General features: G+C 42.1%; 1 protein-coding gene across 1 annotated transcript in view; it reads left to right on the top strand.

Moving 5' to 3' along the window:
- The window catches only part of LOC132686331 (uncharacterized), an 83871-nt gene extending 67062 nt beyond the window's left edge, over window positions 1-16809 (top strand). Inside the window, exon 5 of the mRNA XM_081791904.1 lies at window positions 10264-16809. Within this exon, the coding sequence (XP_081648030.1) occupies window positions 10264-10564 (301 nt within the window). The 3' untranslated portion in view covers window positions 10565-16809. The remainder of the gene's footprint in view (window positions 1-10263) is intronic.
- Window positions 16810-25413: the final 8604 nt, after the last annotated feature.

Genomic DNA, 25413 nt, shown 5'->3' with positions numbered 1-25413 from the left:
AGGATAGAGGCAGCCTGCCTGTTAAGCTCTAAAGGAAATGTGTTTTGTACTTTTGATCAAAGCTTATCCTTAGAGCAGGGGTTTTATACCAAAGAGTCTGCTGAGTGCCGCTCCCGGGGCTTAGAACCTGCAGATGGTCCTAGGGTTCCTCAAGTCTCCCGAGTGGGAGACATATTTATTCAGATGTTGGGTTTCTGCCTCATTAGATCCAGGAAATGCTTGGGGGGGGGGGGGGCAGTGTCTGAACTTGCTTGTTGATTCTAGACGTGGTGGTAAGACTAAAATCCCTTCGGGTCTTCTAAGAACTCAGCTTCTTGTCTGTAGCCCTTTGTCTCCAAGACCTTCTTGCCTATTCTAGACACTGGTCCTCTTTAGAAGTTGGAATTTATTTCTGAATGCCAACTGGGGCAGACCGTCAGGTGTTTATGTGCTCAGGTACAAGCATGAGATCCTTTCTATAAGGAGCGCTGCCCCGAGAGCGCTGCCCTGAACTGTCACCTGCACCTGTGCTCAGTATCACTTAGAATTGATTTCCTCCTTTCAGAATGTGACACCCTCGTGTCCTCCACGGTGATTCAGGTGTGTAAGGAATACAAAGTGAAAGATGTTAACACCAGTAAGTAGTATATAAACCTACTGTTTTTTCTGGCTGATTTTGAAGCATTTTCTGAATATGTACATGGTGATTTTTGACTAAAAGATAGAACTTTTAGATCTTTTAAACATTTGTTCATTCACCAATTCATTCATTTAAGCATCTACCATGTGTCATGAAGTTTTAGGCTCTGAGGTTAAGACAGATAAGGTCTCCACTCTCACTGGGCTTATATTCTGATGCTGGTGGGGTGGCAAAATAAACAAATACAGAAATAAAATATCAGGCTAATAATATGAGCCATGCAGAGAAATGTAACAGGTGAAATGATATTAAATGCTAGGTAGTTCATTTAGCCCGGATGACTCGGGGAGGCCACTCTGAAGAGACGACCTTCAGGCCGAGATATGAATGGCAAGTAGCATCTAACCACATGATCTAGGGAGGGAATTTTAGGCAGGAAAGAGCCAACCCTGTTCAAGGAATGGGGAGAGGGCAGTGGACTGGAATGTGGTGGACAAGAGGAAGCAAGTTTGTTTGTTTGTTTGTTTGTTTTAACTTATTTATTTGAGAGAGACAGGCACAGTATGAGCAGGAGAAGGGCAGAGAGAGAGGAAGACAGAGAGAATCCCAAGCCAGCTCTGAGCTGCCATCACAGAGCCCGACATGGGGCTCAAACTCATGAAACTGTGAGATCATGACCTTAGACAAAACCAAGAGCCCAATGCTCAACCGACTGAGCCACCCAGGTGCACCGGCAATTTTTTTTTTTTAATGCTTATTTTATTTTGAGGGAGAGAGAGAGTGTGTGAGAGACGGAGAGCCAGAGAGAGAAGAGGGAGAGAGAATCCCAAGCAGGCTTCCCGCTGTCATCACAGAGCCCAACACGGGGCTCTATCCCACAGACTGTGAGATCATGACCTGAGCTGAAATCAAGCGTCTGACACTTAACGTACTAAGCCACCCAGGTGCCCTGAGAGGAAGCAGGTTTTAATCGACATTTAGTTTTCTGTGCAGGACTATAGCCTCACCACTCTTCCTTGTTAGACACTTAACGTCACTTTCACTTACTCCTTCCACAAGGATGTAGTGAGTACGTCTGCTGTGTGCCAAGCACTGTTAGTACTAGGTGTCTAATGATGAAGAAGATGGAGTCCCTGTCCCCTGGGAACCTCGGTCTTGGGAGGGGGCTTGAAGAGGAAGCGGACATTTACAACACAGTGTGATCGGTGATGGGTTCAGGAGAAGTGCAGTGGGCTGCGGAGACAGACAGGAAAAGCATCTATCCTAATAAAGGGCTAGGCCATCAGAGGAGCTTCATGGGGTAAATGAAGCCTAGTGTGGGACTCCGGGCACAAGGAGTGACTGGCCAGGCAAAGGGTGGAAAGAGGGTGTTGTAGGTGGAGGGATTCACTAAGTAAGGGTTCGGAGTCGCAGGAGAACGGGGCTCGTTTGGGGATTGCACGGTACAGTCTGGATAGAGCAAATAACGAGGGCGGGGAGTGAGTTTTGCAAGACCTGCCAATTGTACCCGATAAAGCAATGCATGGGTACATCTTTAAAAATTGAGATATAACTGACATATAACGTATTAGCTTCAACGGCTTGACATTTGTATATATCACAAAATGATCAATGCCGAAAGTCTAGTTACCATACATGAATGCACAAATACATTTTTTAATTTCAGAAACACGATAATATAATGAGATGAAAGATCAAAGACATAAAGAAGAAAGAAACGGTATTTGTGGTTTTCAGGGAAGAACTTTATAAAAAAAATTTTTAATGTTTATTTTTGAGAGAGAGAAAGAGAGAGAGAGAGAGAGCGTGTGAACAGGGGAGGGGCAGAGAGAGAGGGAGACACAGAATCCAAAGCAGACACCAGGCTCTGAGCTGTCAACGCAGAGCCCAACACAGGGCTTGAACCCACAAACTGTGAGATCATGACCTGAGCCGAAGTCAGACGCTCAACCGACTGAGCCACCCAGGCGCCCCCCAGAGCAAGACTTTTATTCTGCGGGCACTCTTGTATCCAAAAAACAATTTTTAGAAGTTCAAATTCCATTTACAGTAGAACTCAAGATTCAGAAAGGAGGGTCTGCTTTAGTCTCTTGCTTGATCCTGGCATTTACTTTTGCAGACACCCCAGGTAAAGCATGTGTCACTTGTTTTCAGTAACTGATACAAGCACTTTTATAAACAAGTTATCTTGGTAACAAAGGATATAACAGCAGCAGGAAGGAAGGTCAAGAAGAGACTAGCATTACTGGGGGAAACATATAATGCCTGACCACTTTTTTTTTTTCCTGGGGAGAAGTGTTTTGCCTCAGAAAAGTGTCACGTGGCTATTACTTTGTTCTAGCATACGCACTGAAGCTGGGATTTCGGAAGTACAGAGTTCCATTGTTTGTATCTGTCCAACACACGATCATTGGAAAGTGAGAAAGGAAAGGAATCTGTTCCTTGTATGTGAAGCAGAAATGCTACATCCTGACCCTGACGGGAAGCTTAGTTTCTGTGTTGTTCTTGTCAAGCATTTGAATGCATTTGAAAACTCCAGAGCAAGAAGGCATGCGTTCAGTGTGCTTAATAGAACTAGATTCAGGGTTCATTGTGTGTTCCTCCTAGACTGGTAGACCATAACCTTCTAGTAATCTATGAAATATTGTCGTTGAGTAGCAGGCAGAATCTTTTCCAAGATGACATCTCATAAGGACGTGTTTTAAGCATTTGAAAGATGAATGCTTTGAATCGAATGTGCCTTTCCTTATATCACAAAAATTCGGTTGATTCTCAAGAGCTCTCTGGAAGGTTTGGGGAAAGGTTTGAAGAATTAAGGAAGAGTAGTCTTTGGATGAGTGTGAGCAAGTTGTGTATGTATGTGTTAATACATACACAATTATTAATGAGCAACTTTTGCTTACCTGAGACAATTATTAATTTGTGTATGTATGAAAAGACAAGACTTCTCAGGAGGCTGTATAATAATATCTCTTTCTTTTTTTAAAATTTTTTGAATGTTTATTTATTTTTGAGAGAAAGAGAGACAGAGTGTGAGTGGGTGAAGGGCAGAGAGGGAGACACAGAATCTGAAGCAGGCTCCAGGTTCTGAATTGTCAGCACAGAGCCCTATGTGAGGCTCAAGCTCACGGATTGTGAGAGAGAGAGAGAAAGAAAGAGAGAGACAGAAAAAGCACAAGCGGGGGGAAGGTCAGTGAAAGAGAGAGAGACACAATCCGAAGCAGGCCCCAGGCTTCAAGCTGTCAGCACAGAGCCTGATGCAGGGCTCGAACTCATGAACTGTGAGATTATGACATGAGCGAAGTCAGACGCTTAACCAACTGAGCCACCCAGGCACCCCAATATCTGTTTCTCAATAAGAATTCTGATAAGGTCATCGATTTCTATATATTTTTTTGAAGAATCCAGACAAAAATTACCAAGTATTTTGTGGCTGTTATTTGTGTGTGTGTTTCAAACTATTCTTTATGGCAGAGAAACTGCATCTCTCTCTCTATATATATATCTTCATATCTCTGACTATATATAAAAATAATACTGTGCCAATTCAACTTAAAATGATTATTGTATAATGGTGAAAGGAGGAGAGACACTAAAGTTTTATTTTGTACCCTGATTAAAGGACTTGCAACAGGGCTTCCTTCCTCTTTGCAAATAACCGACAGATTGTCCCTAAAGTCAGGGAACAGGCAAATATTCATAATGGCATTGAAAATATCTTTACAAAGGATCGCATAATACCTTTTCCACCTTTCTGGAACTTTGTATTAGTGAGCTGCTTTGTGGAAGGTGCTTTGCAAGAGAAGCCCATAGCATGTGGCAAGGCTGATCCTCTGTCCCAAAAGCTCTGCTCTCACACCCTCCCCACCACTTCCAACCCCCCCTCCCCTCCCCCTCCCCCTCCCCCCACCCCGGCCCTGCCCTGCCCAGAGGAGATTCGCACATCCTCAAAGGGCACTCTTTCTGAAGTTGAAGTTATTTCCTATCTTCGAAAGGGCAAGCGACAATACAAAGTAGCAAATGACAAAAGCTCAAAAGGATAGTCAGTATCAGGAGAAATCACCACAGGCTGGAGGAAGTCAGGAAGGCTTCCTGGAGGAGGTGGGCCGTGGACTTAGCTTTTAAAGGAGCAGCAGGACTTGGGCCAAATGCACAAGATGAAGGGGGACCATTCTGGGCAGAGGAAGACTTCTACCCCTATCTGAGTGCCACAGAATGTAATAACGAAACTCTCCCAAAGTGCCCTGGGAAGTGCGGCACCACTCAGCACTTCATGTGCCTGATTTGTAAAACCGGGGATCAGACTCTAACCTCGGAGGCCTCCAGTGGCTCTGTGGTTAATTGTGGTTTATAAGCATCCAGGCTCCCTTTCTCTAGAACAAACTACAAAAACATTTGTTCTAATATTTGTTCAGCACAATCTTATCACAAATCTCACATTTCTGAGTGGCGGATCTCGGTCATTCTTCCCTTTTCCGGTGTGAATCTTCTTGTCTCTCCTCAGGGCTTTTTCTTTCTCTATCTGCTGATTGAGACTAAACTGATCATTTAGCACATGGCAGGAAGCGGCGGGTGCTGAATCATCATTTCTTGCCTAATCTATTCTCACGCAGCTGGCTCCCTTGCAGTCCTTCAGCCTAGATGAAGAGAGAAAGAGGGAGAGAGAATTCAATTCCCAAGTCAGGCACTTGAAATGAGAAAAGGCCTTCCTGCCCTAAGAGGTGTTCAGAGGGGTCCGGCATGACAGATTTCAGCCAATGCTGTGAAAAAGGCAAGAGCCACCCCTGTGCAGAAATGGGCACCGTGACAGATGCTTCACTGGATGCTTCTAGATTTCACAACATGCCAAACACTGAGAGTATAGGAGTATATTTGAGAAATTTCAGAAATACGTGGCCACATCTGCCCAGAGCTGTGTTACCCTTCCCTGAATGACATTGATTCTGGAATTTCTTACAAACTGAATTTTAAAAGTTGAATTCAAAGGGCTGTGATTATTGGAACATCAGGGTCTACTTAGGAAAGTCTGCTTTGGGGTCAGCTCTTTGGTTCCAATGTCTTGTTCTCCCACTGTGTGTGTGTGTGTGTGTGTGTGTGTGTGTGTGGTGTGTTCACATACTAAGTTCATGTTTACTTTTCAGACCAATCCCAAGTGAGCGGAACTCTTGTTAATAACTGAGATCTGCCATGGGGCTCTGGATTAAAAGATTTTCTTGCCATTGTTGTGATTGTTGTGATTGTTGCAATTGGCACACTTATATGACTGTGGTTTCTTTGCCAATCTCATTGTACTAAAAACAGTGAAGACTGGTGAGGCTGCCAGGTGGAAGATTTGAGATTTAGATTTCAATCCCTCTGACATGTTGTAGCTCTACACCTTATACACACACACACACACACACACACACACACACACACACCGAGAAGGAGAAGGCAGAGATGCGGGCAGATCAGACATCGTGTTAAATAAAGGGGACTTGCCCGTAAGCTTTCTGAGGGACAACAAAGTGCCCAGGGCCGCCCAGATCCAGTCTAGGATTCTTTCGAAAATTGGGTAGAAAATGCTTGAACGACCATTGGGAAAACAACCACCCTACAAGTGTGCAATTGTAACATTAAACTGGAGCTTCTTGGAAAGCTTACAGAATCATACGTTCTGCAATGATATTATTTTTCATGAGATTTGGATAAGGCGTTTTAAAATTAACTTAGAAGCAAGGCATATAGTAAGTAGGGGAAGAAGGGTGACCCAGGAAACATCTCGAGGTTTATCAGGAGAACCTGCATCCTTGTGTTTCCTTTGAACACTTATTTTATTGTGGAAACTTAAAAAATCGTATTTACTGAGAATAAGTTTAAAAAATACAAAACTTATCTTGATCTTTCTAGCTGTTGCTATGGTTTTGAGTAATACATCATTAAAGCCATGGCACTCCAATGATGTATTAAAGTAATATATCATAACAATGCCACGGCTTTGATGATATATTAATGTAATACATCGTTAAGGCGCCATTGGCCCCATGATGTATTACTCAAAACACTACCAATTGGTTAGATCAACACACAGGGACCTGTGTGTTAGGGACAGGAGAATGGCAAATGATTTTGGACCAAAACACAATTGAACTTCTCAGAGATGTCTCACCTACAAAAGCAGTTCTGTAAGATTGGATAGGCTTCAAAGGCTCACTCAAGAGTGGTGGGGTTGAATTGCAAGTGAAGGGCAACAAAGACATCTGCTCTGACTACATAAGAAACCTGTGCCTGGGGCCAAGTTTTCACGTGGGGCAAGAGGAACATGCCTATGTTTTGCCTAGCAACAAGCCGTGTGCTTTAGTTGCATAATCTCATTTCATCCCCACCAAAATGCTATAAGATATTATTAACTTGATTTTAGAGATCAGGAAACTGAGGTTAGAGAAGTAAAGTGAGGTCACATAGCTGGTGGGTGGTTGAGCCAGGATATCTGCTTAACTCTAGGGCTGAGTTGGGTGGGTTCTTTCTCATTTTGTGCCCTCAGTTTAAGGCAGTTATTTTTTTTTTATTTTTCTATTTCTAAAGGTAAATTGGAGAATGAGCTCTCTTCCCTTCTTCCCCTTTCACCATCGTCACCTCCTCACCTCCCTCCCACCCCCCACCAGTCTATACAATTTCAAGAGAAGGCATTTGGAAAGCAGATCTGGAAAGCTTGGGCAATGCTAGATATGCATTTGGCAGCTATCTTTATTGTCAAGGTCCTGCCAAATGTCTGATCCATGGTTGAGGGAGGAATGGCCCCTGGGAGGGCGGTGCCAGTGACCGAAAGCTTGACCGTGCCCCTTCATTCTTCTCAACAGCTTCCTCCCAGCTTCCAGGCTTCCACTCTTGCTCCCACTACAGATCCATCCTTTACACAGTAGCCAGAGTGATCATTTAAAAACGCAATCCTATCATGTCACCATTTTCCTTAGCTCTCTTCAGAGTCTTTCCACGACTCCTAGAATAAAATCTGACCTCATGACGCTGGTCCCCAAAGCCCTGACTCTTGTGGGGCTGCACTGATTTCTCTCCTTGAATGGGGTTGGTGCTGCCTTAGAGTTTGGCATGAATTGATGACCTTAACTAGCTTCTGATTGCTGCTTCTTCCTTGTCAGGTGCCACTTTAGATGCTACCTTCTCAGAGACGCTGTCCCAGATCGCTTGGTCACCCTTTACATTTCCCTGCTGTTCATGTCTTATCAAACCCCAATGTTTGATTGTTTACTTATCTGTTTATTGTCTCCCTCCTAGAGACCCCCAGTGGAGAAAGTCTGGACCTTGTCTCTTGTGTTCCTGGCTGTATCCCCAGAGCTTCGGACAGAGCTTGGCACACAAATAGTGTTCCATAACAATGACTAAAACCAAAGACTGTATGATTATTCATTGATTGACCAATAGTGAAAGCAACTATTGGGTGAGAAAGTTCAAAGATGAGTTTGCTTGCAGTGGGCAATTTTGTGAGTAGTAAGGAGTCCAGGGTGGGGATGGCTCAGGGTGTTCTAGATTTTTTCTTTTCTTTGAGACGATAAGGAATTGTTTAAATAATAAGAACATATATGCTCTTCTTGTGTTCTCACCACCTCTGCCCATCATTCTCAGCACATATGTTATCTTTTAAGGAAAATAATGCAATTGAATTTAGGCCTGCCTGATTCTAAGTCCCCTGTATTCAGGTGGGTGATTGCTCAGGTAGAGGTGATGTAAGGAAAAACCGACAGCAGAGAGCAAGGGCCACTCTGCCAGTGAGGGAAAGAGCAGTGGGTTCAAGAGAAGGTATGTAGAGACTCCAGGTAAGCATGCCTTTGAACTATTGTAGCACTTTTTCAATAACCTGAATACGAAATCAAGACACAATTGCCAACAGTTCTTCCTTGCAGTCCGCCACAGACAGCATTTCATCATTACCCTTGGTTGCAAAGTTTTTCCAGCAATTATTGGTAATATACGACCAGAGTCCACGGGGTTGCCAACAAGGCCAAGTCTGGCCTTGCATAAATGTCATGGCGCAATAGGAACAGCTGAGTAAAGTAAGCCAGTGGTGTTTTTCTTTCGGGTTTTCTAATTCCTTCCTTGTGCACCTGCCTTTGAATGAATTCAGACCAAAAAGTCTAACACTGAACCACAACGCCTGCAGCTTCTGTGGTCCCCAGGAGCCCTGCAAGTCTTGACAGCCAGACACAGTCAGGGGCGTTGCTATAAGCTGTAGTTGCTACGGGTCACAGCAGCCTGTCACTCTGTGGGTGAAGTGATGGGAGGAGTGTTCAGAACTCACAGATGCCTCTTTGCCATTCTCTTTGATCTGTGCACACTGCCTGCGAGATGCCTTGTCATCACTGTCACTTTCTGTTTCAGGCCTTGTTGATGGGTCTGAGTCTGCGGTAGGTGGGGGCAAAGGAGAGCGGTGTCTCCTTAAGGTGGGCCCCAGGCAGAGCCCCCAAATTTCCCAAGACTTATGAGTGCTTGGAGGATTGGGGCTGGCAGAGGAAGTGCAGAGTGAGAGAGGGAGTAGCTAGCTCAGGGCGCCCTGAGCCACACTGATTCTGGTCTCCATGAATGAATGTGGTGGGCAGCGTGTCACCGAGCTCCTGGCCACAAAGTCAGGTGTGTGATCTGACACCTGTAAGGAGACAAATGTGGACCTCTTCCACATTGTGCACCTGCCTTTGAATGGTTAGAAAAGTCTAACCAAAAGTTAGACTGTTTGGTCTGATATTTCCTCCTCCAGCTGCATTTCTGGCATGGCTATGCTTGCCAATGGGTTAGAAATTCACATTGAGTGATGGATATACTGAATATGCTGTTTCAGATGTGATGGGAGTGATGTGCACCTAGTTACAGAATTTCCATGTCTTGTACAGCAGACCCCTTTCTCGTAAGAGACGGGTTCGTGAGTGGTGACCACCGAAATGTATACCTGGAACCATATTTGCAGCATGTCTAAAAAAAAGATGTTAGGGACACCTGGGTAGCTCAGTTGGTCAAGCATCTAACTTCGGCTCAGGTCATGATCTCGCGGTTCATGAGTTTGAACCCCACATTGGGCTCTGTGCTGACAGCTCAGAGCCTGGAGCTCTGTGTCTCCCTCTCTCTTTGCCCCTCTCTTGCTCGTGCTCTGTCTCTGTCTCTCTCTCAAGAGTAAATAAAACATTAAAAAAATAAGTAAATAATTAAAAAAAGATGTTGAACAGCTCTTAGAACTAAGGGGGAAAAAAAAGAAACCTTGGGACGACAAGCCATTTTTACCTATTTAAGTTTCTGAAAATTACTGCTGACGCCATTTAAGAATTTCTTAACAATTTTTTAAAATGAAGAACATGAGAAACGAAAGGAAAAAATAAATGGGACTGATCACTTAGAAGATTTCTTTCATCCTTAGAATGGTTGCCCTATTCTAGTAAATATAAAAAAATCAAGTGTTAGAATAACAGATTTTAGTAAGACTAAATTGATAGAGCTCAAATCAGCACAAGGAAGAATGGAATTTCTTAGCACATGGAAAGTCTAAGATAACAGAAAAGTAATTGAAAAGGCTTCTGAATGGTTGGCCCAGGTGCTCGATGCCCACGGGAACTTGTCTCTCATCATGTAAGTTCTGATTTCCTCTGTTTTTGTTTCATTTTCAGGCAAATCTCTACCCGAGTGGTGGCAGCAATGGCCACAGCAGTTATAGACATTTGTTCCAGTATCTCTGCACTCAGACAGGGAAGGGGCACCTCTCCAGGAAATCTAGCAGAAGTTCTGGGAGCTGCTGTCATTGCCCATCCTTGGCCCACTGAAGCAATCATGACAGTTCTGTGTGCTTTCGCCAGGCCAAGGTCAATGCCCACACTTGGAACTGGAGAAGAAGATTCGGTTCCCCAACGTGAAACCTATGAATTGAGGGGTGGAGAAGAGTGGTACCCCCTCTACACCCTGCCAAATTAAGTCCTGTTACTGAAAGAAGGGGGGAAAGGATACTGGGCAGGCAAAAACAATTGTTCACCAGAGTCCTTGTGTCCATACAGTCCTGTAATCTCTACACCTGCAGTCAAGGTCCAGATGGGACACTGGGCACCATTCCCCAGCCATCAGGCTACATACTGTCCTGTGACATTCCTTCCCCGTAGTTTCTCAAGGCTGTTTCTTATTTTAGGTAGGTTTTTTTTTTTTTAATTTTTATTTGTTTTGAGAGGGAGAAAAATGGAATACATGCATACAAGTGAGGATGGGGCAGAGGGAGAGGGAGAGAGAGAATTACAAGCAGCCTCTATGCTGTCAGCACAGAGCCTCATGTGGGCCTTGATCTCACAAATCATGAGATCATGATCGGAGCCAGAATCAAGAGTCGGTGGCTTAACCGACTGAGCCACCCTGGCAACCAGGTTTTTTTTTTTTTTAATTATAAATGTAAATTATCATGGTAAAAAAAAAATTTTAATAGTAATATTATAAAATGGAAGGAAATATCTGTCCCTCACCCACTAACCAACTATCACTAGTCCCTAAGGTGATCAAAATTATATAGCATTCTAGAAAATTTCTCTATTATACAAATACCTAATTTTCCTTTTCTTTATCTTTATTTTGTTTATTTATTTATTTTAGGAGGCGAGGGAGGGGCAGAAATGGAGAGAGAGAATCCCAAGCAGGCTCTGCACTGTCAGGGCAGAGCTCTAAGCAGAGCTCAAACCCATGAACCGTGACATCATGACCTGAGCCAAAATGAAGAGTCAGACACTTAACAAACTGAGCCACCCAGGCACCCCTTCTTTTCTTTATTTTTAAAGAATTGATATATTATGCATATTGTCCCCCAACTTACTTTTTTACTTAATAATATTCTTAGCGTCTTTCCATTTCAGCACAGACATTTTTTTAGCAGCTGCATAATAGCCCATAAAATGGATGCACTATGATTTATTTAACCATTTTCCTGCTAATGGACATTTATGTTACATTCATGGCTGTATTTCGGCTTTGTCATGAACATTCCTGAGCACGTAGTTTAGTATACTTTTGTGAGTATATCTGTAAGCTAAATTCTTAGAAGTGAAATTGTTTGCTCAACGAGTATATGCACGTAACTTTGGATTGATACTGACGAAGTGACCTCTGGGAAGGCTGTACCAATTTACATTCATATCAACAGCACCGAGAATGCCAGTTTCCCGGACACTTGGTCACCAATGGTTATTGAAACGTTACATCTTGGCTCATCTGACAAATGAAAATGGTATGCCATTGTTTTTATTTGCATCTTAAAATTAAAATTGACACTGAGCATCTTTTAATATTTAGCCATTTCTATTTAATTTCTGTGAATTTAAAATCTGTTCTTTCTACACACATGAAAATATGAGTGGTTAGATTACTTCATGCCGTATTTTCCCATTTTACGCAGTTGACATTGGTCCTGTAATATGATACAAGCAGATTTATTATTCATTGAATCCCAGAATGTTGGAGGTGACAAAACTCTTGAGATCACTCCATGATACGTTCTCATTTACAGGTGAAGAAACTGGCTTCTAGGGAAGCAAAATTAATGGTCCAAGATTGGAGAGCGGGTCAGCACCAGAACACATGCTGTCTGAGGTATTACTTAGGGTTTGTATTCTGCTGTGTACTATATCAAGAGGTCGATCATAGAGATTTAAACCACTCATGGTAATCTATTAATATCCTGAAGAGTTTCTTATGACTGTAACCACCAACCCAATGAGCCAGCATCTCCATCCAATTTTTCACTTAATGGTGTATTTTGTCACCATTCAGCAATCCGGAGACTGGCTCTCTGTGCATTGTGCTAAACCTGTTTAAGCGCAGCAGTAAAACTTTCTGCATGTCAGTGGCCAGCTCACGGAATGGGAGCTCCTTATGCTCAGTCAAAGCCAACTCAAGATAAATCGAGTGAGAAAAATCAATAGTCTCACTGCCATTTCTTACAGTTTTCATGAATTGTTTAACATAATGAAATAGTCACAGGAACAAAACATTCTAAAACTCCCTGATGTGTTCTTCTCTTTGTAGAGCTATCCCAAATTCTTCATAAAATTATACCCACTTAATTTCCATCTTGGATTTAGAAATTCATTTTTTTTTTTGTATCCCTCATGAGACTTTTAAATAATGACCAAAAGCTGAGTTTATCATTAGGAGAATTTTAAGAAGAGATTTGTTCTGTCACAGACTTTAACCCAAGGAACCCTAAGGACATGGGTCCCAGCCTTCACTGTTCCCACTATACCACTGTAGGGTTTTTCCCAGGCTGAAGAAATAAAAATTTTGATTATCCTTATAATTTAGATACATCTTGGTCTTCTCTTCTTAAACTAAATTTAAAAAATGTAAAGAACCTATAATCTATCAGCTATGAAGTTATTGCTATAATTTTCAAATTGATGGAAAAGACATGATCTTGAAGAAAAGAATGGAACAAGACAAAAACAACTGGCAATTTGATACTTAAGCTACATATTACCAAGTCATCCTTATCAGGAAGCAAAAAAAGTGAGGTTTTAATATAGAAAAAAGAAATAAAATATGCGTGCACTTTAAATAGTGTAATTAATAGAAAATGCTTCAGTATGTGGTCTCACTTTTTTTATTCCAGTCAAATGTGTGCAGCTTAACCACAGTTTGGCTGGGAATCTGTGGTGAGGGGCCTACGTGCACTATTTCTGTTTTTGAGAGAGTTGTTTTATTTTTTCTCCCTTTTTCATTTCCAGGTTATGTTCAGTTAATTATTGAAATGCTGAACATTCTGTCCTAATACTTGAGATTTCTTGACTTGTGTGGGGCAAAGGGAAGCATAATGGATACAAGGGAAATTCTCCCAGTCCTGTTTTACTGACCTTCTCTCCAAGTACATTCATAAGAAATTGTGCTAAATAAATTGAAGTGTGCCCTTGGTTTCAGCTAAATGCATTTTGGAGCTAGCTTTTTAAATACTAATAAAAAGAGTCTGGCTTTCAGAAGTTAACTTTCTATGAAAATAATGGCAAATACGGGATATTTTTGAACACATATGCGAGAGAGCTGATTTCTCATGAAAAAGCTAAGGCTGATGCTGGATGAAGCAAGGGGGTCAGGCACCACTATCCAGGGGTTCTTCTTATGGATAGAACAACAAAGATTCAAGAGTTGACCGGGGAGCTGTGGTAATGAAGAGTGGTTCCACCTACTAAAATATTTAAGAAAAAGTTAAAGAAATATTCCTTTTAGTTGCCCCCCCCCCAAACAAACATGGGATGCTGACAACTGAGACCTATCACTGATTGAAGACAATGGGGATACTCAAAATAGTGGTAGCTTTGAACACTAAACCATGAATAGGGGGAAAGCCAGAAGGGAATTATTTACTGTTAGGTAAGTCAAGGCAAGTGAGGGGTCAAGTAGGACTGCTAGGGGAAACTCACTAAGGGAAATGTGTGTTCTTCTTGTTGTTGTAAGCTTTCTTTTCTTTTTTAAAGACAGAGGTACCGGGGAAGAGTACTATTATTTAGGGGAATTGTATACAATTTGTTCTTAAATTTTTTTTTTTTTGATCAATAATTATCCACTTAAAAAGTATACTGTTGTCAAATTAAAAAACAGTGTGCTAACAGTGTGTTGCACATGGTGATGGTGAAATCAACCAGGCTGAGACCGACTATGGGTTGCATCACAGTGGCCCCAACTGGCAAGGTGTGGACTGGTGGGGACAGTTAAGGATGGATCAAAAGTGACAGTCAAGGGATGCTTGGTGGCTTAGTCGGTTAAGCATCTGACTCTTGATTTTTGGCTCAGGTCATGATTCCATGGTTTGTGAGGTGAATCCCTGCATCAGGCTCTGCACTATCAGTGCAGAGCCTACTTGGGATTCTGTCTCTCTGTCTACCCCTCCCCTGCTTGTGTTTGCTCACTTTCTTTCTAAAAATAAATAAACTTAAAAAAAGAAGTGACAGCCAAAAGTGATTTTTGCATTGAGAAAGCATTTGACAAAATACAACATCCTTTCTTGATAAAAACACTTAAGAAAGTAAGGATAGAAGGATCATACCTCAAGTTCATAAAAGCCATATATGAACCACCCAACGCTAATATCATCCTCAATGGGGAAAAACTGAGAGCTTTCCCCCTAAGGTCAGGAACAAGACAGGGATGTCCACTCTCGCCACTGTTATTCAACATAGTATTGGAAGTCTTACCCTCAGCAACCAGACAACACAAAGAAATAAAAGACATCCAAATTGTCCAGGAGGAGGTCAAACTTTCACTCTTCACAGATGACACGATACTCTATATGTAAAACCCAAAAGATTCCACCAAAAAGCTGCTAAAACTGATCCATGAATTCAGCAAAGTTGCAGGATGCGCACAGAAATCGGTTGTATTCCTATACACCAACAATGAAGTGACAGAAAGAGAAATCGAGGATTTGATCCCATTTACAATTGCACCAAAACCCATGAAATACCTAGGAATAAATCTAACCAAAGAGGTGAAAAATCTATACACTGAAAACCATAGAAAGCTTATGAAAGAAACTGAAGAAGACACAAAAAAATGGAAAAAGATTCCATGCTCCTGGATAGGAAGAACAAATATTGTTAAAATGTCAATACTACCCAAAGCAATCTACATATTCATTTCAATCCCTATCAAAATAACACCAGCATTCTTCACAGAGCTAGAAAAAACAATCCTAAAATTTGTATGGAACCAGAAAAGACCCTAAATAGTCAAAGAAATCTTGAAAAAGAAAACCAAAGCAGGAGGCATCACAATCCCAGACTTCAAGCTGTATTACAATGCTGTAATCATCAAGACAGTATGGTATTGGCACAAAAACAGACACTCAGATCAATGGAACAGAACAGAGAACCCAGAAATGGACCCACAAACGTATGACCAACTAATCTTTGACAAAGCAGGAAAGAATATCCACTGGAATAAAGACAGTCTCTTCGGCAAGTGGTGCTGGGAAAACTGGACAGCAACGTGCAGAAGAATGAACCTGGACCACTTTCTCACACCATACACAAAAATAAACTCAAAATGGATGAAAGACCTAAATGTAAGACAGAAAGTCATCAAAATCCTCAAGGAGAAAGCAGGCAAAAACCTCTTTGACCTTGCCCGCAGCAACTTCTTACTCAACACATCTCTGGAGGCAAGGGAAACAAAAGCAAAAATGAACCATTGGGACCTCATCAAAATAAAAACTTTCTGCACAGTGAAGGAAATACTAAGAAAAATTAAAAGGCAAACAATGGAGTGGGAGAAGATATTTCCAAATGACATATCAGATAAAGGGTTAGTATCCAAAATCTATAAAGAACTTATCAAATTCAACATCCAAAACCAAATAATCCAGTGAAGAAATAGGCAAAAGACATGAATAGACACTTCTCCAAAGAAGATATCCAGATGGCCAACCAATACATGAAAAAAATGCTTAACATTACTCATCATCAAGGAAATACAAATCAAAAACACATTGAGATACCACCTCACATCTGTCAGAATGGCTAACATTAACAACTCAGGCAACAACAGATGTTGATGAGGATGTGGAGAAAGAGGATCTCTTTTACTGCTGGTGAGAATGCAAACTGGTGCAGCCACTGTGGAAAACAGTATGGAGGTTCCTCAAAAAATTAAAAATGGAGCTAACCCCACAACCCAGCAATTGCATTACTAGGTATTTATCCAAAGGATACAGGTATGCTGTTTTGAAGGGACACATGCACCCTAATGCTTATAACAGCACTATAAACAATAGCCAAAGTATGGAAAGAGCCCAGATTTCCATCGATGGATGAATGGATAAAGAAAATGTGGTATATATATACAATGGAGTATTACTCGGCCATCAAAAAGAATGAAATCTTGCCCTTTGCAACCACATGGATGGAACTGGAGGGTATTATGCTAAGTGAAATTAGTCATAGAAAGACAAATATCATATGACTTCATTCATATGAGGACTTTAAGAGACAAAACAGATGAACATAAGGGAAAGGAAGCAAAAATAATATAAAAACAGGGAGGGGGACAAAACACAAGAGACTCTTAAATACGGAGAACAGAGGGTTACTGGAGGGGTTGTGGGAGGGGGGATGGGCTAAGTGGGTAAGGGGCATTAAGGAATCTACTCCTGAAATCATTGTTGTACTGTATGCTAACTAACTTGGATGTAAATTTAAAAAATAAATAACATCTTTTAAAAAAGTGATTTTGTATTTTTTTTTCTGATTTCAAAGCTTATGCTCTTTCTTAACCATATGACTCTGTGTGTAGGAGTGGGTGGGAGTGGGTGTATGTGTGTATGTGCAAATATATTTAGGAAGTTGAAGCAAGGGAGGTTTATACGCATCTTTTTTTTTTAACATTTTATTTATTTTTGAGAGACAGAGTGCAAGCAGGGGAGGGGCAGAGAGAGAGGGGGAGACACAGAATTCGAAGCAGGCTCCAGGCTCCGAGCTGACAGGACAGAACCCAATCCAGGGCTCAAACCCACCGTGAGATCATGACCTGAGCCAAAGTTGGACACTTAACCGACTGAACCACCCAGGTGCCCCATATACACACCTTTAATCATGAAGGAAAGTTTAGTAAAGAGGTTAGGTGTGAGGAGAGGCTTGAAGTATAGACAGGCTTTTTTTTTTAATTAAAAAATATTTTTTAATGTTTATTTATTTTTGAGAGTGAGCAAACGGGAAGGGGCAGAAAGAGGGAGACACAGAATCCAAAGCAGACTCCAGGCTCTGAGCTGTCAGCACAGAACCCACTACAGGGTCAATTATTTTTCTTATAAAAATAGTACATGTTCTTTGCAGAAAAAAATGGACATAATTTAATAATAAAAAGAAAAAAACCCAACCAGAACTCTGCCACCAAGAGAAATCTCCTTTTAACAACTTGGTGTATATCTTTTAAAACCTAATTTCCTTTTTCTAGATAGGTTGATGGGTAAATAAATGGAGAGAGAGAGAAAGAGAAAGACAGAGAGAGAGAGAGACACGAATGAGCATGATTATATCAATGTATTGATGTATTCTTATTTGTTTGTTTGCTCAGCCAACATTACATTATGGAAGTAGTTCACGGATTTTATGGGTGGAGAGGGCAGAGGTATTTTCAGCAAAGTAATAGTTTAACAGGATCATGGATTCAGAAAAGATTGTGAGGTATATAACAACTACTTGTTGTGCACTTTGGGTTCACGTTTAAGGCGAGGGAGACTTTGGAGCTAGATTTGCAGGACCTGAGAGTATCAGACTGGAGAGTATGGACTTTATTTGGTAGAAAAGGTGAAACCATTTAACCATTTTTGAACATTCCGACACTCTGCTTTAGAAAGGTTAATTTGGGGATCGTATACTGGACGGGCAGGAATATGAGATGCGAAGATTAAAGCTTGTTAGAGGACTCTGTTCCAGGAGAGAAGAACTGAGAACTAAAACCTGGAGGTGACAGTAAGAAGACAAAAGAAGAGCCACAGAAAAGGAAGAATTAATGGGGTAGCGGGGTAACCTACCTGTGTGTGTGGTGGGGAAGGAAAAAAGCAAAGATGGATGAGGGCTGCCAGTGGTGAGCTGTCAATAGTCGTGGGGTCATGGGAGAAAGAGCTGACCCCAGGAGCAAGATGACTACGTGTCAGCTTTGGGAGGTCAGTGAGACATCCAAAGTAGAAGTGCCTATCAGGCAATCACACACATGAATGTGGGGTAAAACGGCACTTGTCTTTCAGTTACCCATTAAAAGCTCCTCAAAACCAAGGGTGGGCAATGCATTAAAACTTTAGTTGGATTCTTCCATTTTTGTTGAGCTTCTAAAAAGCCATCTCTTGAACGGTGTCGCCACCATCCGTATAATCTGCTTAATGTAGTGACCATCGGTCCTATTTAACTTAGCTCTGCAATCACACATGATTTTGGACTATAATTTCTAGATCATAATTTCATTCTGAGTTTCCTTTTTTGGAATAAGTTGATTAATTTTGTTCTTTTTGTAAATAGTGAAGTGGCTGAATCCCAATTGTATACGTAAATGAGAAGGAACTGACATCTTCTGAACAAAAAAGGAGTATGAGGAATCACTTTGTCTGGTTTGAGAGCCAGATGGTCCACTTTTGGCACTGATCATGTCCACTTCTCACTCTTCCTATTATAACATACCTCAGCTGTTTATGAAAATGGCAAGAATCTTATTCCAAGTTACTGAAAAGATTTCATGCTATGAACCCAATGCTCAATGAACCATTGTAAGATTTGAGACTATATTGGTGTCAATCAGGAAGATTGCATTAACTCTGAAGGCCTTCAAATTTGAATTAGCAGATGACAAGCTGTAAAATGCACTCATGGTATCTCTGAAACGTGATTCTTCTTAAAGGTCTTGTTTTCAGGGCCATTGGCTGTGTGTACTCCACTGAAAGACTGAGCCCCTAAATCTAGAGGCCAGACTTAGACCTTCTGATAATTCTTAAGACCCAGCTTTATACCCCCAAAGTTTCTTGATTCTGTCCATCTTCACATTGCTACTGCTCTGAGATTCGATTCAATCCTCTTGACGCTGCTTGACCCAGACTGTTGCAATAGCTCAACTGGCCTGTCTGCCTCTAGTCTCATCTCCAATCCATCCTTCTTGCTGCCAGCATGGTCTTTCTAAAACACAGCTCTGAATATGACACTTCCCTACTCAGAAATCTTTCAACACTTTTTACAATAGCTAATATATGGAAGCAACCTAAGTGTCCAGTGATAGACAGATGAATGGATAAGGAAGATGTAGTGTATCTACATAAAGGAATATTACACAGCCAAAAAAAGTCAATGAAATTTTGCCCTTCATGACAACTGGATGGACCTAGAGTGTATTATGCTAAGTGAGATAAGTCAGACAGAGAAAGGCAAGTACCATATGACTTATTATTGTAATAATTTTGTATGATGACAGATGATAACTACACATATTATGATGAACATTTTGTAAAGTATATAATTGTTGAATCACTGTTATATACCTGAAACTAATAGAATATTGTATGGCAACTATATTTCAATTAAAAACAAACAAAAAACCCCAAAACTTGTCAACACTTGCATTGTTTATAGAGGAGAATGCAAACTCCTTAGTATACCAGAACAAAACCTGATACACCCCGTCTTTAGTTACCTTTGCACAACCTCATCTGTAATCACTCTCTTTAACATTGTCCACACGTGTCATACCTCCATGCCTTTGCATGCATGAATTCTGTATTGGTCTTCTGCTTGGTGAACTCCTATTCATTCCTCAAAGTCCAGTTTGTATGTCAGTTCTTTGAATCTCTGTTTCTTCTTTCTCTCTTTATCTCTCCATGTTGGCTGAATAAATTCCTCTCTCATTCCTATTCACTTCATTCTAATGTACATCATGTCGTGGTATACGGTTAGTTATTCCATGTTTTCTTCTCTGGCTAGGATATGAACTCCCCCAAGGGTAGCAACTGTGTTATATTTACCTCTCCACCTTTTCAGGAAACATAAAATAAGTATTGTTTAAGAAAAAGTGTTCTGGGGCGCCTGGGTGGCTCAGTTGGTTAAGCGTCCAGCTTTGGCTCAGCTCATGATCTCACAGTTTGTGAGATCTCACAGTTTGTGAGATCAAGCCCTGCGTCAGACTCTGTGCTGACAGCTCAGAGCCTGGAGTCTGCTTCAGATTCTGTGTCTCCCTGTCTCTCTGCCCCTCCCCCACTCATACTATTTCTCTCTCATAAATAAATAAATACAAATATTTTTAAAAATTAAAAAAAAAATTTTTAAAGTGTTCTGAGTCCATCTCAATCTCCAGTTTGGAGTTTGTTATTTATAAGGCAAATTGAACGGAAAAGAGAGGAGTTCTGTTTAACAGCAAGCACACATATTTATAACTCTCGCCCTTCTGTAATAAAACTGATATTTTATAGAATATTTAGAAAATGGGATGAAGGGAGTCCTGGGTGGCTCAGTCAGTTAAGCATCTGACTCTTGATTTCAGCTCAGTTTCATATCATGGTTCATGAGTTTGAGCCCCTCGTCAGGCTCCACACTAACAGTACAAAGCCTACTTGGAATTCTCTCTCTCTCCCTCTCTCTCTGTCCCTTCCCTGCTTGCACGCACTTTTCTCTCACTCAAAAAAAAAAAAACCTTTATTTTTTTTTAATTTTTATTTTTTTTAATTTTTTTAATGTTTATTTCTTTATTTTTGAGAGAGAGAGAGAGAGAGAGAGAGACAGCAGAGCAGGGGCCGAGAGAGAAGGAGACACAGAATCCGAAGCAGGCTCCAGGCTCTGAGCTGTCAGCACAGGGCCTGACACGAACCGTGAGATCATGACCTGAGCCGAAGTCAGACGCTCAACTGACTGAGCCACCCAGGCGCCCCCCAAAAAAAACTTTAAAAAGAAAATGGAATGCAATAAAATTTTCTTTTTCTCAATTTACTGTTACAAAGCCTCCCCTCATCCAACGTTCTTTTAATTTTGTTCTTCAAAATGTTATAAAATATATTGGTACAATTTCATATCTTATTAAACATGGCACAGCAAAAGTGATTTAGTCTTTTTCAGTGATTGGCAATTTTGATGAGTCAAGAATCTTTAAAATGTTGGTATATCTTGCTCTGGTAATCTCTAATAATCTACAGAATCAACTTTATTTATTTAAAAACATTTTTTAACGTTTATTCTTGAGAGGGAGAGAGAGAGAGACAGAGCATGAGCAGAGGAGGTACAGACAGATAGGGAGACACAGAATCTGAAGCAGGCTCCAGGCTCTGAGCTGTCAGCACAGAGCCTGATGTGGGTGGGGCTCGAACTCATGAACTGAGATTATGACCAGAGCAGAAGTCAGAGGCTTAACCAAATGAGCCACCCAGGCGCCCCTAAGGAATCAACTTGAAATACATGAAACATTTTTGTATTTTTGCTGAAACATGTGCAGAGTTCAAAGTGAGATCTGTGGCCGTCCTGGAGGTATGTCACATGGCTGTCCCGCTAGAAGAAGGGCAGTCAGCTGACAGCCTCCAGCTGCTGCACCTTTGGGACCCAACACAACGTTCACGCCAAAGCCACTCTCTCCATGGACTGTTCATCCTCATGGACCCGGCTAAGGCTTCCTCAGAGCAGACGTCGGACTGCAGTTTGAGGGTACTCTCACCCGGGTTTTCCTTCCTTCTGGTCTTCCACAGGGTCACACCCTTGTTTGTTGCTCAAGAGGCTTTTCCAGCTTATGCCTGCTTCCCTTCCCTTTATTCCTCATGGAAGTCCCCCCCTGGTAAATCTCCTGTACTCCTGAATCCATCTTGGCATCTGCCTCCCAGAGGACATAAACTGGCAGACCTACAGGATAAACAGAGGTTACCTAAGCTAAGAAGGAAGACAGAGAAATTCAGGTAGAGTGGACAGCATGGTGAGTTCAAGGGACTGGGGCAGAGTGAGTGGAGGGGAAGCATGGTGTGGCATGACCTGGAGGTGGTGGGGGCGGGGGGGGGGTCGGGGCTTTTCCTTGTAACAAAACCCATTAAAGGGGTTTAATCAGAGATGATGAGCAGATTTGCATTTTGAAAAGATTATTCTGGCTCCATTGTAGCAAAAGCAACAGTTTGGAACAGTCTAAATGAGAGTTAATGGTAGACCAAACTAAGGTGGGGGGGGGGGGCAGGGCGATGAAGATGTAAAGCACATTTGAGAAATATTTATGGAAGACTTGGTCATGAGTCGGAAATACAGAGATGAGGGAGAAGGGGCATATGTGCTTTTTCAGTTTGGGCTGGCATGACTAGTTGGGCGGGAGAGCCATACATTGAACTTGGGAACTCGTGAAGGGAACTGAGTGTAGAGGGAGGAGTGTGTCCACTGGATGTGGACACACTGAGTGTGAGATGCTCGGGCGCTAACGCTCAAGAAGGGAGGCGGGTAGGCATTTGACATGGGGACTGGGACGGGTGAGAGACAAGCATGCAGGTGGAGGTGATCGCAGCTGAGGCTGTCGATGCAGAGGCCTGTGATCTAGGGACCAGAGTCCTTCTCTGTGAAGGCCACGGGGCGACTAAGACATCAGTAGTGGCCCCCAACCCCTCTGCCAGGGGGCTGTGGCGGAGCTGGAGGACGAGTCTCAGAGGAACGGAGGTTTTGTCCTGATACCTCCCTCGTGTCTTTTCATAGTTTGACAAAAGCATGTACGAGTAGAGGTCTGAACACGGCAAGGAGAAACAGCAGGATCCCTTTCCTCCCAACACTGAGGTACGCGGGAAACATGAACACGCATGTGCGCGTGCACACACAGAAAGAATTATTTTAAGAAATTGTTTCAATTGTAGGGGCTGTGGGCCTGAAATTTGTCGGGCAGAGATCTCAGGAAGGAGTTGATACAACAGTCTTGAGGCAGAATTTCTTCTTTGCCCAGGAACCTTAGTTTTGGCTCTTAAGATCTTTCAAGGGAGTGAACGAAGCCCACCCGTATTATTAAGGATAATCTCTTTACTTCGAGTCAACCGATTGTAGATGTTCCCCACGTCTACCTTGACAGCAACACCTAGATCGGTGTTTAGTTAAGTAACTGGCGCTACAGCTGAGCCAAGTTGACACAGAAAACTGACCACCGCAAAGACTGGAAACCATGGGCAGGGTGGGGTCCTGGGACCTTGAGGTTTCCATGAAGACCAATGGAAGGAAGTAACATCCTGCTCCGCGTGAAGACTCAGGGAGCCTGCTGGTTTTGGACTGGCCTTTCCAGAAGGTCTAGAGGAAGTATTTGTGAACTCAGAGAAAACTGGGCTGAGAATGAAAAGGAGCTGCAAGAGTGGCCTATGGCTGTGAATGAACAAGGCTCCCTCTTCTTCCTCATACCTGCAGGTGAGCCAGAGTCCAGCTTGGCCCCTCCTCTGGATGTAGGAGGTCAAGTACGTTGGACATGGCGGGTGCATAAGGCCCAGTTCTGGGCCATCCTCAGCTCCCACTGTCCTGGCCATCTCCATTAGGTTGTGCTCTTATAATTCTGCAATCCTTAGTTCCCAGCACAGATGGCTGTGTTTTAATAGTGGCTTTCTAAACAGTTTAACTATTGCCAACTCTGCTATGATTCAGAAAGGAAATGGCTTTCAGGAGTGTGGAAACCAATCAGTCTAAGCAGGAACTGCCACCTGTGGGAAAACATAAGTGAAACTTTCCAATATTCTTGGCAATATGAATATGTTTATACTTTGAAAGCACAAACTGGTGTAGAAGGAGTAGATACTTGCCCTGTGATTTCTCAAGTACTAAGTGTCACACAGAGCCACGAAGAGGGAATAAAAAAGTACTACCATTGTGTGACTTGGTACATGTTTCTTGTCTTTGGACCTCAGTTTTCTTCTCTGAAAACTGGGTGGAAGATAATTCCTGCCTGCCTTATTCCGGATTGTTACGAGGGGCAGGTCAAACGAACCGATATAATTAATTTATTAGGAGGGGTTAAGATGTCTGACTGATGCAAACTGTTGTTGTGTGATTTTTTTTATTATCATTCTCCTTATTTACAGAGAATCTAAATATGCAAGTTGGAATTTTAATGTGGCCTCCACACAAGGGCAAACAGTACAGTCGGGGGCAGTGCTTGGGTCTTTCCGTATTACATTTAATATTAAATAATTAAATATTAAAAATTGCTCCTTATTGACTTGCCCGTGTCTGATTACTTAATCAGTGTAATGTTTATTTAGACTTTCTCCCCACAGTCTGAGTCTCACCCGTTGGATTAAAGCCCAGGGTGGCCAGGCTCTTTGACAGAGGGCCACGCAGTGGTTTCTGATTGAGCCTCTGGGCCTCCCCCTCGCAAGCCTGCTCCTGTCTGCTGCAGACAAATTGCACTGCCTCGGGATATTGACCCTTTGCCTGCCGGCTCATTTTCTTCTCCCCTCTGCAAACAGAGGCCGAATTTGTCTCTCTTTCACTTCCAATTTGGGAGGCAGATTGCAGTCTTGGAAGTCGGGATGATTTGCCCTCGTATACATGCATCCCACCGAACATTCACAGGAATTCAAACTGTGACGTGTTAATACGGTTTACGGTTTCATCAAAGCGCAGTTAGTTGAATTGTTGGCCAGCTTTAACTGGAGTTGCTAGTGCTCACACAACAGCAAAGCCCCGTGGGGCCCTCCCTGCTGGTACCTGGTCACCTGCATTGTCACATTGGGGCTACACAGTGTTATGAATCAGGTGGGCAAAAAGCTAGCATTTTACATCAGCCTGAGTTTTTTTTCTCTTCTTATTGCTACTTATTTTATTTTATTTTTTCCTTTATTTATTGATTTGTTTAGCCCTGAATTTTATTTATCCATGTGGAAGTTGTGATTTTTAGGGCAGAGATTATTTTGAATTTTACCCTCCCAGTTTTGCAGGGAAAATTGATTGTGTTAGGTCAAAAATTTTTTGTCTTTGGAAATTAAGCTTTCTTCAAGCCCTAGGTAGATGACTACACTATTTGCAAATCACTGATATGTTAATTATATTCCATAGCCTTTATTGTGTGTAGTATTCAGGCTATCAGGTTCACATAAACTGTTTGGTTTAAAATGTGTATATTTCAAGTCCCGAATTAGAAAGAAGCTGCCTGGGTTTCAGTGGTTCTTACGGCACCTGCTGTCCTTTCTCCCCACATCCCAAGGCTTGCGGCTAGAGGCTAGCATGGTCTCTTCAATATGCAAACCTGATTCTCTTTGAAAACCCTTCATCACCTTCAGGCTCCTCCAGCCTTCTGGTCCTCCTTGTTGCCCACCCTCTGCTTCATTTTCCACCCTCCCCCACAGG

This window comes from Panthera onca, chromosome F1 (assembly GCF_046562875.1).
Source record: "Panthera onca isolate mPanOnc1 chromosome F1, mPanOnc1 haplotype 2, whole genome shotgun sequence".
NCBI classification, from domain to species: Eukaryota; Metazoa; Chordata; class Mammalia; order Carnivora; family Felidae; genus Panthera; species Panthera onca.
This window is presented reverse-complemented; position numbering and strand designations above follow the sequence as displayed.